The following is a 15,946-nucleotide window of genomic DNA, read 5'->3' on the forward strand; positions in this document are numbered from 1 at the left end:
CTCCATGGAAAGGGTGTTCTTCAAGTTGTGGTTCACCTTTGCTGTAACCAGCCACCCTCTCCCTAAGATGGCGTCATACCCCTTCTTCTTTAGTGGGATTACCACAAAATTCAGTAGGAAGGGTTGTGTGCCAATGGTCACCGACTGGGCCATTAGGGTGCCAAGTGGCTTGATGCCGTGCTGGTCTGCTCCTTCCAAGTTGAATGTGGGTGGCCATAGTGTTGGCTTCTTGAGCTTCTTCCATGTATCCTCCGGTAACACATTCACCCCTGAACCTCCGTCCATGATGGTGTCTTTGAGGATAGCCCCGAGAATTCCAATCTCTACTACTGCAGGATGCTGACCACTATTTAAGGCCAACAACATTGGGTCAGCCGAGGGGCTGACCGAAACTTCCGCCCGTGTTGCACCCGAAGGTCCCTGTGCAGTGGTTTGTACGGAACTAAAAATGGCAGTTCTCAGCTGTGGCATTGTGTCTAGAAGGTCCTTCACTCTTATCAGCACCTCCATCTGCAGTACTTGCCCAATTATGTTATTTTCGACTTCAGTACGGGATGATTTACTCACCACCTCTGTATTGTTCCGTCGTTCTTCCGTCATCTCGCGCTCAATGTTGGCTTTTGCCTCCCGTGATCTCTCCTTCTCCATATGGGGATTGGGATAAGTGGCCTTTTTGGTTTGAGCACGGGTGATTGCTAGTACTTCTTTATCACCAGTCTTCTCAATGTTGAGGAGGTTAACCCCTGGCTTGGGGCAATTTGTCTCATCGTGGTCTCTAGGACCACACCATCTGCACAAGTGTTGCGGTGCCTCCTCTTTTTGGCAATCCCGCGCAAAGTGTCCCCACTGGTTGCATGCCCGACACTGAATCATCGACCGTCCTTTGGCATCATACTGCATTCGACTCCGATTATTGCTATTATTATTGTTGCCTCTTCCTCCCCTTCGGTTACCTCTGTAACTGCCAGATGATGCCGAGGTGTTGGCTTGAGGTTGAGATGTGCCTGCTGTGGCTGACTGCTGCTCCTGGGTGAAGAGCACTTGGTTCCCTCGTGTCTTCATGTTGTAGGGACGTTCTTTGGTAGAGTGTTCCAACACTTGGCAAATATCGCAGAAGGCCTTTTTTGGACAGGAGCCTTTCGTGTGACCTTCCTCCTTACATTATGCGCACCATACTTCCTCTGTTTTGCTGGTGCTTCCCTTCATGCTCTTGAATTCCTTCATTATGCGATGCATATCCTTCTGAAGGGCTTGCACCTTTTTACTTGACCCCTCATCGTTGCTACTTCCGTTGGAGGAGTCCTCTTCAGAGGATCTGTCTTTCTTTTTCTTGGATGTCTTCCCTTCACTCTCCAGGTCCATTGCCCGGTTATAGGCATCGTCGTAGGATGTGGGGGGTGCAATTTTCATTTTCCTTCTTAGTGACGATTTTAAGCCCTCCACAAACCACCTTTTCTTCAACCCATCTCTGGGCTGGTTATCCATTCTTCCCAACAATTTCTTGAGGTGTCGGCTATATGCTTGGATGGTCTCACTTTTCCCTTACTTGGTGCTCAGGATTTCTGCTACGATTTCATTATCATCTTTGAGGAGTCGAAACTCCTTTTCGAAAGCTTTGTGCAATTCATCCCAAGTTGTCAGTTGGGTTTTGTCAGCATCCGAGTACCAATCAATGGCTACTCCTCGTAGGGTGGTGGGGAATTGCACCACCCATTCCACCCTATCGGCCACGCCATTGGCCGACCAGATTGTTTCACATGTATGACAATGCCGTACTGGGTCTTCTTTCCCATCTCCGATGAACTTCGGCAATTTTTGCTGATTCGCCATTACGTTTCTTGGCGGCGGCCCTGTCTGCCCTCCGGATCTTGAACTTGTCCCTTAGGAACTCCTCCAGACACTGGTCCTCCCGAAGGTACTTCGCCGAGATTTGGTCCGTTGGGCCCCACCAAGTTGCTCTAACTACTAGGGTGTGGTTAGCCTGCATCGAACAGATTGCTTCTACTATCGTGACCTTGTGTCCTCCCGACACCTTTGGTCGCACCGGTATCCTCCGCCTCTCTATTCTCGGTCTCTGTCACGTCTTCCCTCCTGGTCTCGGCACCTTTGTATGGCGTGTACGATTCTATCGTACTCCCATCACCGATCTCCTCCAATGTTAGGGAAAGGTCCTCCAACCGTTTCCTAGTGGTTTCTATTAGTGTAGAAACTTGGCCCTCGCCAAAGCCATTGCTGCCATTTCTGCTGCTTCCTTCCTCGGCAATCCTCTCGAATCTTCTTCTCCGTTTTGCTTGTTGCTTGAGAATTAATGCTCGTTGAGTGGCTTCAGAGTCCCCTATGTATTCCTTCTTGTTTTTGTCCTTATTTAGCAGATTGGGCATTAATTCTAAATTCTCCTTATGAAATAGAACAAGACATCATATTGAAAAGAACACTTTTATTAATTCATCCCTGGTATACAATGTATGTCACTACAGTGGGGGTGTTCTTGTTTGTTCTGCTTCGCCCGTGCACAGTTCAGGGATTATTTACCCCTCGCTCGGTTTCATTGCGCTCCTCTTGGCGCTCGTGAAACTCCCGTAGGATTTGCTGGCATCGGTTCTCCCAATAGGTGTCTTCCCTTCGGTTTTGGAAAGCCAAAAATGCCAGTGCCAGAAGGTTGGGCAAGTTGCTCATCAAACGATTTACCGCCAGGCTTACACCAAGCGCACTCCACACAGCGTCCTCTGGAACATCCTCGGTGGTGGCTTCCCTTCGTACGTGTGTTTCAATTGCCACCTGGAGGATGCAGGAGAAATCTTTCGTGAGTGCTAGTTCTGAAAGATCCCTGATAGATCTTTGCTGTTAACCTGCTGTAATTTTTTATTTTTAATTTTGTTTTCCTGTTTATTTAAGTTTTTCTTACAGAACTAGACAGAAGTGCAGAAAGGGTTGTTTGTTTTTGTGTTTTTGATTGTTTTATAGCATAGGAAGGAATAGATAACAGCAAATATGAAGCAATACTGAAATAAATGAGGTATACAACAAAAGTCAGAATTATTGCAAATCGTACCAGGCAAATTTGTCTAAATTACAAAGCCAAACAATGAATCCAATGTATTTCCCAAGCTCTCATACAAATTCGAAGTCAAACTGGAAGATGAAGAATGTTCTCCAACCCCACATACACTGGAAGTGAATACAAGCAATACCCTATACACCACGTGGTGTATTTGCTGCAAATGGCATTCCTCCAGCTGCAATGAACCACGTCTCCACTGGAAAGATGGTAGGCTACGCTGAAACCCTACTGAGAATTGATGCCTCTGTCCTTAATCACCACGCACAATGCCTTATAAGTCCGGTGCCAAAGATTGCTGAGGGCTACGTCCCAGCCAATCCTAATCCTGGGGTTTGCGTCCCAGTCTAGAAATCGCTCTCCAGAGCAAATTCATACAAGTTGTCAAATATGCAAAAGATAATCATAGAATGAAGCTCCTATCCCCTTATAACCCCTCTCAATTGCAAATCGAACCCTAATTGTCTCCAAGTGGCGTGGTCTAGTGGAAATGTTATAATTTCTTATTTTAAAGTGGTCATGTTACTAGAAAATGACCTTTTTCCCCATAGACAGAAATCCGCTCACTGAATTGCCCTGAGACCAAAGAGAAAGATTTAAAGAATTTCAAGATCTTTCCAACGAGCTATCACACAATAGGATGCGCATCCAGATGAGGCCAAAAATCCCCTTATTACTCCAAAATGGCTAACAACTTAGCCTTATTTAATTATTAAACGCTAACTTAGGAAATATTAAAAATATAACCCAAATAGCCACAAAATGCCCAACTGACATTACAAACCCTAAAATCATCCTGTCACCTGTCTGTGACTGAAGTCGGAAATCAAGGATTCACTAGTAGTCTCATCCCTAAAATCTAGGGATGCTCCTAAAATTTAGGAAACAAGCCCAATCTCTCTGAAACTGAACCCAAAGAGGCATCTCATGGAGACCCAACCTTGGGCATGATCAAACCTCCTAAAAAGTAGGAACTGCCTCCTAAAAACAAGGAATGTCTCCCAACTGATCAATAACTGCTAGAACACCAAGTCTCCAACACTGAATAACCAAACCGGGTCTCTGTCCAACCCTGTCAGCCTACAAGACCCCATAATAAGCTGACTCACATGTCTCTGCTAGACTGAGCTAGAGTGGGGACATGACAGTCCTCCCCTCTCGGAGATGCTTGCCCACAAGCAACTGTAATGCTGGATGCTGTAAAATGCTCTCACCTTCCCAGGTGGCATCCTCTATGGGAAGATCTCTCCATCGAACCAAATACTCTCGAATCACCCGGCTTCTCAGCCGTCGTTCCCTCACCTCAAGAATCTCATCAGGAACCAAAATCAATTTACCCTCCTCATCCATAGGAGGTAACTCGGGTGAAACTGTAATATGCTGTCCAAGTGCCTTTTTCAGGCAAGATACATGAAATACATTATGAATCCTGCTGCCAGGTGGTAACTCAACCTCATATGCAACCTCTCCCACTCGCCTGAGTACCCTGTATGGACCATAAAAACGTGGTTTGAGCTTCTCAGCTCCCCCCCTTTTTAGGGTGCTCTGCCGATATGGTTGTAAGCGCAGAAAGACCATATCATCCACCTCAAATGCTCTCTCAATCCTGTGCCTGTCTGCGTACATCTTTTGCTGATTCTGGGCCTGCTGTAAATTCTCCCTGAGAGATCTCATGACATCCTGGTTCTCCTGTAACCAATCCTGAGCCAAAGGAACTCTACTATCACTAACTGCCAAATCAGTGAAAGATAATGCCTCATATCCATAGAGAGCTCTGAAAGGCGTCATGCCAATGGACATATGGTGAGTGGTATTATAACAATACTCACCCAAATACAACCAACGTACCCATGCTTTTTGTTGCCCTGACACATAGTTACGCAAATATCCCTCAACCCACTTGTTGACTATCTCGGTCTGTCCATCAGTTTGAGGGTGGTAACTAGTACTAGGTGTCAACTTAGTGCCTGTAAGCCTGAAAAGTTCCTGCCAAAAGGAACTCATGAACCTGCTGTCCCTGTCACTCACAATGGTCTTGGGAAGACCATGGAGTCTAAATACCTCCCTGAAAAATAACTCAGCCACCTGTGATGCTGTGAAATCCAGTGCAATGGGAAAGAAGTGGGCATACTTTGTTAGCCTATCCACAACAACATAAATACAATCTTTCCCCTGAACCCGAGGAAGACCTGTAATGAAATCCATTGAGATCCCTGTCCACTTCTGTTCCGGTATAGGTAAGGGTTGCAACAACCCCGCTGGGTAGGTATGCTCCGACTTGTTCTGCTGACAAGTCATACACTCACGGACATGGCGTAAAACATCATCTTTGAGACCCTTCCAAGAGAATCTCTCACGAACCGCCCTGTAAGTCTTACCATATCCTGGATGTCCTGCTGTAGGAGTATCATGGAGAGCATGCAAAATTTGTTCCTTCAACTGAGAACTCGGAACAAGATAAACCCTACCCTTGTAGTAGATAATATCATCTACCACACTATATCTGTCATCCACTATCAAACCATCCATGATCTCACAAGCATGCTGATCCTTGGAATACTCAACTAAGAGTTGAGCCTTCCAATCTGCTGAAATCTCGCTCAATGAGCAAAGGGCAGCCAATGAAGGTTTCCTAGAGAGTGCATCAGCCACAGTATTATTCTTCCCCTTTATGAATTCGATATCGAAGTCATAAGCCTGAATTTTGCTAATCCATTTTTGTTGTCTATCATTAAGCTCTGTTTGATTTAGGAAGTATTTCAGACTGTTGTGATCAGTTCTTACCACAAATTTGCTGCCAACAAGATACTGTCTGAATTTGGCTAACGCATGCATGATAGCCAACATTTCCTTGTCGTAGGTAGAGTACAACCTCTCATTAGTTTGCAACTTTCTGCTCTCATAGGCAATGGGATGTTTGTTCTGCATCAACACGGCTCCTATACCAAATCCTGAGGCATCACACTCTAGAACAAAGGGCTGCGAGAAATCAGGTAGTGCCAAGACAGGACAAGTGCTCATCACCTCCTTGAGTCTATCAAAGACCCCCTGCACTTGTTCTGTCCATCTGAAGGCCCCCTTTTTTGTAAGATCTGTCAAAGGTGCTGCCAACTGAGAGAACCCCTTCACAAATCTCCTATAATAAGCACACAATCCAAGGAATCCACGTAACTCCGTAATGTTCTGAGGGACGGGCCAATTCTGAACTGCCTGAATCTTCTCCTCATGCACCTTCACTCCATCGGCACTGATCACATGTCCCAAATATAACACCTCCCTCAATCCAAACTCACATTTGGAAAGCTTAGCAAATAGAGACTGATCCTCCATTATGCCAAGTACCTCCTCAAGATGTCTGAGATGATCCTCCCAAGTACAACTGTAAATCAATATATCATCAAAGAACACTAGAACCGACTTCCTCAGTTGCTTGTTGAAGATATGGTTCATACAGGACTGGAAAGTAGCTGGTGCATTGGTAAGGCCAAAAGGCATTACCAGGAACTCATAATGCCCATAGTGACAACGGAAAGCAGTCTTGTGTACATCCTCAGCGCGTACACGAATCTGATGGTAGCGTGAACGAAGATCAATCTTAGAGAAATAGACAGCCCCATGTAACTCATCCAACAACTCATCTATGCGCGGAATAGGATATCTGTTTTTTATTGTCTTCTTGTTCAAGGCTCTGTAATCAATACACATCCGTAGAGTCCCATCCTTCTTCTTAACCAACACTACGGAAGGAGCAAACGGGCTAGAACTCGGCCGAATGAAACCCATATCTAATAGTTCATGAATTGTTTTCTCAATTTCATCCTTATAAGCTCTAGGATGACGATATGGGGTAGTAATCACTGGCTTTGCTCCCTCCTCCAACTCTATACCATGCTCAAAACCTCTATCTGGTGGCACTCCAGGAGGTATATCACCAAATACTCTACCATGACGATCCATCACTGACTGAATGTCCACATGAAACACACGGCCATCCTGGGGTGTGGGTGTTTTGGACTTAACCAAACAATGCGTAGCCCAGAGTACATCATTATGCCTGAGGATAGTCTCCATCCTGCGAGAAGTCACTTCCCTAGGTCCACCATCTGAAGCTGCCCTCAAAATCACTTTCTTCCCTCCAGACAGAAACTCCAACTGCATACGGTGGTGATCAATAATGTAACGCCCAATACCCTGTAACCACTGCATGCCCAAAACCACATCATAATCCTCTATAGGAAGCACATAAAAATCATCAGTCAAAGTATAATTCCCCATCTGAATACTAAGCTGTGGAATCCGTTTGGTGCAACCCAAAACTGCACCATCTGCCACCTTCACTCCAAAACCACCAAACTCCTCATACTGCAAGCCACGCCTCTCAACTAATTTCTGATCAATAAAGTTATGCGTAGCACCTGTGTCTACCAAGCTGGTGACCCGCTTACCCTTAAGTGTACCTTTCAACCGGAAGGCATGAAACTTAGGATAACTGGAGAGAGTAGCCATAGCTACTTTGGCTGACGCCAACGGCTCAGGGATGTCTAGCTCCAACTGTGTCTGAACCTGCTCAACATCCTCTGTATCATCCTCAATATCAGTATCAAGAACCTCCTCATCTCCTAACTCAGAAGTCACCTCAATCAAATGAACCTTTCCTTTACCCATGCAACGGTGTCCTGGTTCCCAAGGTTCCTTGCAGGAAAAACATAACTTTTTCCTCCTCAATTCATTCCTCGTTTCCTGATTCATCCAAGGGGTTTTCGCTGAAGTCCCTTCTTTGTTCTGGGACGTATTGGCCTTCTGTGCAGGCCGTGAATCTCTAAATGGTTTCTTATCTGCCTGATAAGAAGTGGGAACAGTATCTAGTCTCAATGTCACCTCAATAGCCTCCTTAAGAGTTGCTGGTTGGAAAGCACGCACTAGTCCCTTTAGCCTATCCTGCAAGCCCTCAATGAACAACATCACACTACGTCTCTGGGGCATATCCGGTACCATCACTGCAATACGTTGGAACTCATTAATATAGGCTTCTGCATGACCGGTTTGTCTAAGGTGAGCCAACTCCCTGTAATAAAGTTCTGTATCCTTACGGTCAAACCGTGCAATGAGACGCTCAGTGAACTCAGTATAGGAGTGAACTAAGGTGTGATCCTAGGTGACCAATCCATGGTGCCACCAATCATAGGCAATCCCCTCTAAATGCAATACAGCAAACTGAATAGCCTCACGCTCAGGCATGGGCCTCAATGAAAGATATATGTCCAGCTTGTGGACCCACGCCCGTGCGCTAGTGTCTCCTGTGCCATTATATGGGGCCAATGTAATCTTCCCAGTAGCTCTATTCAAATCATAATTCTGCTGCTGTTGGTGTGGTCTATACCACGATCTCCCCTGAACCTGGTTGTATCTCTACGCTGTGCACAATACTGGGGAAGAGGGAAAACGTCCCTAACCTCAGGGGGTAGAGCTCTCCACTCAGCTGTGGCTGCTAAAACTGACTCCTGGAACCCAACCTCCGGTGGTTCCACTTGTGCTGGTTGTTCACCTGGTACGAACTGAGGAAGCAATGGCCTATTCGTAGTAGGTGTACGATGGCGGTGCCTCCTGCTGGAATGATGGGAACTCCCAACTGAAGATTGGGACTGATGGCTGCGGTGACTACCAGCCACTGAAGGTGACCTACCACGCCTACCTCTGTGTCCATCCATATCCAAACGATCCAAGGTATCTTGTAACCTATCTAATGCCTGGGCGATCCTGGGCTGAGTAGTGATAAGAGTCCTCATCATCTCTCCCTCTTCCTCATCCTGATTTCTTTTGCCGCCCACCTGTTCCTCAGCCATGACTGGATCCTGTTCTATCCCAAACTCACGCTCGTACTGAGCTCTTCTGTGTGTGTAATACCTATTTATATCCGCTCTACCCGAATGCATAGAAATAAAACCCCACAGGCTGGCAGAATACATAGCTCTGATACCACTGAAAGATCCCTGATAGATCTTTGCTGTTAACCTGCTGTAATTTTTTATTTTTAATTTTGTTTTCCTGTTTATTTAAGTTTTTCTTACAGAACTAGACAGAAGTGCAGAAAGGGTTGTTTGTTTTTGTGTTTTTGATTGTTTTATAGCATAGGAAGGAATAGATAACAGCAAATATGAAGCAATACTGAAATAAATGAGGTATACAGCAAAAGTCAGAATTATTGCAAATCGTACCAGGCAGATTTGTCTGAATTACAAAGCCAAACAATGAATCCAATGTATTTCCCAAGCTCTCATACAAATTCGAAGTCAAACTGGAAGATGAAGAATGTTCTCCAACCCCACATACACTGGAAGTGAATACAAGCAATACCCTATACACCACGTGGTGTATTTGCTGCAAATGGCATTCCTCCAGCTGCAATGAACCACGTCTCCACTGGAAAGATGGTAGGCTACGCTGAAACCCTACTGAGAATTGATGCCTCTGTCCTTAATCACCACGCACAATGCCTTATAAGTCTGGTGCCAAAGATTGCTGAGGGCTACGTCCCAGCCAATCCTAATCCTGGGGTTTGCGTCCCAGTCTAGAAATCGCTCTCCAGAGCAAATTCATACAAGTTGTCAAATATGCAAAAGATAATCATAGAATGAAGCTCCTATCCCCTTATAACCCCTCTCAATTGCAAATCGAACCCTAATTGTCTCCAAGTGGCGTGGTCTAGTGGAAATGTTATAATTTCTTATTTTAAAGTGGTCATGTTACTAGAAAATGACCTTTTTCCCCATAGACAGAAATCCGCTCACTGAATTGCCCTGAGACCAAAGAGAAAGATTTAAAGAATTTCAAGATCTTTCCAACGAGCTATCACACAATAGGATGCGCATCCAGATGAGGCCAAAAATCCCCTTATTACTCCAAAATGGCTAACAACTTAGCCTTATTTAATTATTAAACGCTAACTTAGGAAATATTAAAAATATAACCCAAATAGCCACAAAATGCCCAACTGACATTGCAAACCCTAAAATCATCCTGTCACCTGTCTGTGACTGAAGTCGGAAATCAAGGATTCACTGGTAGTCTCATCCCTAAAATCTAGGGATGCTCCTAAAATTTAGGAAACAAGCCCAATCTCTCTGAAACTGAACCCAAAGAGGCATCTCATGGAGACCCAACCTTGGGCATGATCAAACCTCCTAAAAAGTAGGAACTGCCTCCTAAAAACAAGGAATGTCTCCCAACTGATCAATAACTGCTAGAACACCAAGTCTCCAACACTGAATAACCAAACCGGGTCTCTGTCCAACCCTGTCAGCCTACAAGACCCCATAATAAGCTGACTCACATGTCTCTGCTAGACTGAGCTAGAGTGGGGACATGACAAGTTCTCCCTCGAACAGTTCTTCAGGCTCTTCGTTAGGGTTACTGCTCGTCCCTTCGGCCAATGGTTGTCCCATTATCCATGTGCCATGTAGTATATTCCCGTGCTCCGGATAAATTTCGGCAACGGCGCCAGATGTTTACCCTCTGGGTGAACAGTTTAGAACATACAAATAAAATGCTTAACGAGAAACAATAATGACATAGGTACCAGATAAGATCAAGCAAATATAAGAGATTCTATTTCAATTCATAATCATGTGTGTTTACAAGTTACCTTCCATGGTATATAAAGGTACCGAGGGGATGCGAGGGGCAAACGTCGCACCCGTAACTACCATCCCTTGGTTACCTTACTAACAAAGTAAAGTACTACCTAATTAACTACTGTTTTATTCCCGTACAATATTACCGCCAACAGTTTTATTGTTCAAATCTTGGCCGTTGATTTCAAATCAATCATGGCCCTTGAATTGTAATTCAAAGTCTACTATATAAGGCTTTCTCTTCTCATTTGTAAAGGGTTAATAGGAGAATAGAAGAGAAGTAACGAGTAGTCTTAGTCTTAGAGTAGGAGGAGACCAAGAATTGTTGCCAAGGCTATGTTGGAATAAACATATGATTTTCATTGAAAATATGTGTTGCATGGTTTCTACTTCTCAAGTTTTAGATTCATTTACATGGAGTTGATTAGTTGAATGGAAGATCTTATTGTTGATTATTGGTGAAGCCTATATGTTCATACCATTTGGAATTTGTTGTTGCAAATTGTAGTGCATGGCTAGTCTAAACTCATATTGAAAAGCTTAACTTCAATTGCTCTATGCTCATTGTTCATGGTGTTGATGTGCATAAGTGATTTGAAAATCATTTGTGAACCCTTTGGAGATTGCACCATCTTTTTGTAGTTGTTTCCTCATGGCAAAACAAAGCTTGGTTTGGTTTCACCTAAGTTAGCAATCATTTTTTGCATTGTTAGGTTTTAGATTAGATTTCGCTAAACCCTTTCCCTTTTGTCCTTTGTTTGAATTCAAGTTAGTATAGGAGGAAGTTCCAACAAAGCGTAAGTCCCTTTGTGCTACTAGCGTATCATTTCATTTGACTGAGACTGTCCAATTACATGTCAAGACTTGACTAAAGAAACCTTGGGGTAGCCTGCCTTGATCACATTGTTTAGCATATAACGTTTCTTTGTTCAAGAGAGGATAGACTACTTAGTACTTTATTATGTATTCGAGGTGTCATAAAAAACACATCAAGTAGCACCTTTAGGCTCAAGTTTTGTGCCCGTGGTCACTTTGTATAACCTTTGTTTCTTCAGATTAATCTCCATTTGTTTTTTCCAACTATAGTCATTAATTGGAGTGAGTGGAGTAATATGTTTTGGATCCATGATAAGGTAATGAAAATAGTGTAGAAATTTCACTTGGATCTAAAACAAATCGATTGATTTGCATGTTTGCCAAGAAAGGAACCCAAAAGACTAGATCTAACATTTGATAAAAATAGCAAATACCTGGTGAATATTTGACAAAAATGAATCTAAGATCTGCACAAAGGACAACCAACTTTTTGATGTCGCAAGAATTGAGCAAAACGGAATCTGGACATGAAAGTTATGGCCCTCCAAGCACAAAACTGAAGATTTGACTTCACAATCTTGGTACGAAAAATTGGAGTAAAATCAGTAACAAGACTAGCAATACTAGATCAGGTTTGGAACCAACTTTCCAATGATATCTCATTTCCCTGATTTCAACATTGTGCAAAAGTTATGGCTGTTTTATTGAAGGTAGGTCAAAAAGCCAAAAAAAGGGTCCAAAAATGGAATATTCTCCTGGCAGCCAGTGACAGAATATTCCCTATGCTTGTGTCAGCGATAGTATAAATTTGTATGAACAATTATTTTGGGAAATGTGCCCACAAAAAAATTGACCAAAAAAGTCAATTGCTTAGATTTTGGCGAATGAACAGTCAATCTATAGGTTTTTGGTTGCTAGGAGTGTGATGGCAAGGTCCATTCACCCCAAAATGCCCAATTTTTTTGCTGACCCCCCAAATCTTGCCTTGAAATGCATGTCCTTACGAAAAAAGACCCAAAAAATCAGCTGCACAGATTTTGATGAAACGAGAGTGGATCTGAAGACTTTTGATGCTACAAATGCAATGGTGAGGTCCTTTTCGCTCCAAAGTGCCCAAATTTTCCACTAACCCCTAGATTTTGCCTTGAAATGTGTGCTTGTAAGAAAAATCACCCAAAAATGCAACAACTCAAATTTTAATGAAATGGCAGTTGATCTGTAGGTTTTGGGACGTTGCAAATGCGATGGCAACCTCTGTTTGAGCCCAATGTGCACAAAAGATTCTCTCAAGCTTGGATCCCTCAAGAATATGGATAGGAACTTAGCAAAATTGCTTTGATACCATGTAGAAGTTGATGATTTAACCTCACATGCCAAGACACATCTGCAAGCACACCACCTATCACAAAGAAAGATCAAGCAAGGATAATTTTCTCAACAACCTGAGATTTCTATATTGATTGCACAAAAGAATTGTTACAATGAATGGATGAAAACCTAGATGCAAACCTTAATGCTAGATTAAGTTAGCTAGTGCCAAGTGTCACGATATTAATGAATGAGACAAATTAAGCTATTATTAGCCTAATTTAATAAAAGAAAAATGAATCTAAGTTTAACTTAAGTGAATAAAGTAATTAAAGGACCTAATTAAATAATTAGATAATTTTCCTAATTACTCCAACAATATTGATCGCCCATGTTTGGATGAAGTTTATGGTGGCATGGACTCCATGGTGGAGGAAATAAGAACAATAATAGAAGCCAAGGAACATGACCCAACAAAAACCTTTTTTTAGAATTATACAAAGAATTATTGTTGACCGTTGGAACAAAATTACCTCCACCTTACATCTTTTAGCATTTGCTTTGTTGCCGAAGTATCATAGGAAAGAGGAATTTCATTGTTGAGGAGAGTGCCACCATATAGAGATGGGGACGTTGTTGCTGGCTGCAAGGTTACATTTAGAAATATATTTCCAAATAGAGATATCCAAAGTGTTGTCTTGAGCGAGTTTAGCCACTTCATATCATAAAAAAATATGATGTTTCCACTCTTCATGACAAATACAAAAAAGTGTTAATGAGTGGTGGTATCTACATGGTCAAGGCTCCATTTACTTGTAGCCTCTTGCAATTAAAATACTCTCCCAAGTATGTATCTTTTTATTTTTAATTTTTCTTGTTTTCCATTCGATGCTATTATTCTATATAAAGTTTTGAATTTATACAATTACATACTAAATGTTGTATTCAAACTCAACAGGTTGCAAGTTCTTCAGCTAAGTGGAAATGGAGTATATACTCCATCCACTTGGTCAAGTGCAGCCGTTTGGGTGCAAAACATGCAGATGATTTGGTCTATATACCAACATTTGTCTCTTGTCACATAAGAAACTTGAATACAATGAGGGTGTGACAAAGAATTGGGATCTAACCCCTTAGTGTGCTGATTTTGATGCTGCAATTGAATAGCTTGCCGAAGTCTCTATAGACAAGGCAACTTTTGCACTTAATGCACCTAGTGGTAGTGGCAATCCAATTGATTGTGGTTCAAATGAAATTGAACCAAATGTTGTCCTTGATGCTTTTGATAAAGAAGAATCTGAAGACTATTAAATATTGATTGTAATCTGAATTTTCATTGTGTAATGACATATTGAGACTCGAGTATTTTTTTTTTTGGCAAATTATGAATATGAGGTATTTAAATATTCTATTTATCAGCAATTATGAGTATCTCTATTCTACTTATAATTAAATTTATAATTTTGAACATGTTATATATATGTTCCTATACCCATACCCAAGGGAAAAATTGTAGTACTGCTGTATTGGGTTTCAGTTATTGTACCCATACTCGTACCCGTACCCAAACCGACAACTTAGGCTTTGAATTTATAAGTTTTAGTGTCCGAGAATAAGTTCTTTCAAAAAACCCCTCCTACAAGACTCAACATGAAAGCTTTTCAAAAAGGTTTTTCTTAACAAAGGGCATTACCACGAGAAAAGAAATTTGGATAAAGTAACAAAAAAATGAGCTCCACTGAAATAAATTATGTTTTTCTTGTAGAAAATCGTGGGAACTTGGACATTGTTGTTTTGGAAAAGGCCAAGTACATTACATAGAAGTAATGTTGGATAGGGAGGAAGAATCAAAGCTTGAAGTAGGTAAATGTGAACCTAGATATGAAAAACAGAAGAAGGTGAACATTCAAGGGGCACACTTGCAACCTTGCCAAGTGCTCCTAAATATCACCCTTTCTGAGGAAGGGGAGTTTTGCAGGGGCACAAAGATACAGTTCTAATTGATAGTGGAGCAACACATAACTTCATTGATGAAGGGTTGGTTGCTAGAAAAGGGTTACAAACATAAGATTTTATTAGATTCAATGTTATAGTGGTAGACTGTTTTACCATTCGACACCATGAAAATTCCATAGTTGGAAATTGCCCTTGGTAGGCACAAGATGCAAGATGATTTCTATGTGGTAGGCATAGGAGAAACCGTTGTGGTTTTAGGAGTGTAACAACTACACTCTTTGGAAGAAGTTAGACAAAATTATTAGGAGTGACACTTAGAAAATTCCATATTTAGAAATTGCCCTTGGTAGGCACAAGATGCAAGATGATTTCTATGTGGTGGGAATAGGAGAAACCGATGTGGTTTTAGGAGTGTAACAACTATACTCTTTGGAAGAAGTTACACAAAATTACTAGACTGTGGAGTTAATGTTCAAATCAGAAGGTAAAGAAGTAGTGTGTTACAAGGCATTATTAGTGGAGCTCCAAGAGTTATATTAGCAAAGAGCATGGGGAGGTGTTTTAGAAGTGGACAAGTAGCATGGGCAACACAATGCTTAGTAAATTCTACAACTACTTAAAGTAAGAAAGCTTATCAAGTGGACATACAAATGCTCTTAGACAAGCATAGCATGGTTTTCAAAGACATTCCTTCAAGATTGCCTGATGATAGAAGGTTTTAACACATAATAGAAATGGAAATCGGAATAAAACCAGAAATTACTTCTCCTTATAGGCATCCAAGAAGATTTAAAGAGGAAGTTGAAGAAACAATTAAGGAACTTTTGGAGATGGGTCATATTAGGCCAAGTTCTAGCCCTTTTGCATCTTTAGTTGTGTCGCTGAAAATGAAAGATAGAACTGTGTGCATAGTGTAGTTGGCATAAAATGCATATGGTTATGTTTGATAATTTTGATCACCTGACATTGTATTAATTAATTGTATTAAGTGGTTGTCACTCTCGGTAGTTATGTGATGGTTGGTTGACGGTTGTGTACCTCTTGGCAACCATCGGGTTCTTTAAATATATTGTGTACCGCCAAGGAAGGTAGTATGGTATTGTCGGATCTGTTGTAATCCTTGGCTGACCATCTCTGGTCTTCTTCTCTGTAATGATAGCATGTGCGAATAAAGATA

The 15,946-nt window shown here is 42.0% G+C and overlaps 1 protein-coding gene across 1 annotated transcript; it reads right to left on the reverse strand.

The window, feature by feature from the left end:
• Positions 1 to 1,976: 1,976 nt before the first annotated feature.
• Positions 1,977 to 9,024, reverse strand: LOC131858745 (uncharacterized). Its single transcript, XM_059212190.1, has 10 exons — positions 8,439 to 9,024; positions 8,267 to 8,355; positions 7,720 to 8,209; positions 7,408 to 7,677; positions 6,800 to 7,287; positions 6,557 to 6,652; positions 4,544 to 6,424; positions 4,316 to 4,450; positions 2,533 to 2,778; positions 1,977 to 2,360 (listed from the first exon to the last, which is right to left on the reverse strand). Exons 1-10 carry the CDS (start codon positions 9,022 to 9,024, stop codon positions 1,977 to 1,979), a joined length of 4,665 nt encoding a protein of 1,554 aa, XP_059068173.1.
• Positions 9,025 to 15,946: the final 6,922 nt, after the last annotated feature.

This window comes from Cryptomeria japonica, chromosome 10 (assembly GCF_030272615.1).
Source record: "Cryptomeria japonica chromosome 10, Sugi_1.0, whole genome shotgun sequence".
Classification (NCBI taxonomy): domain Eukaryota; kingdom Viridiplantae; phylum Streptophyta; class Pinopsida; order Cupressales; family Cupressaceae; genus Cryptomeria; species Cryptomeria japonica.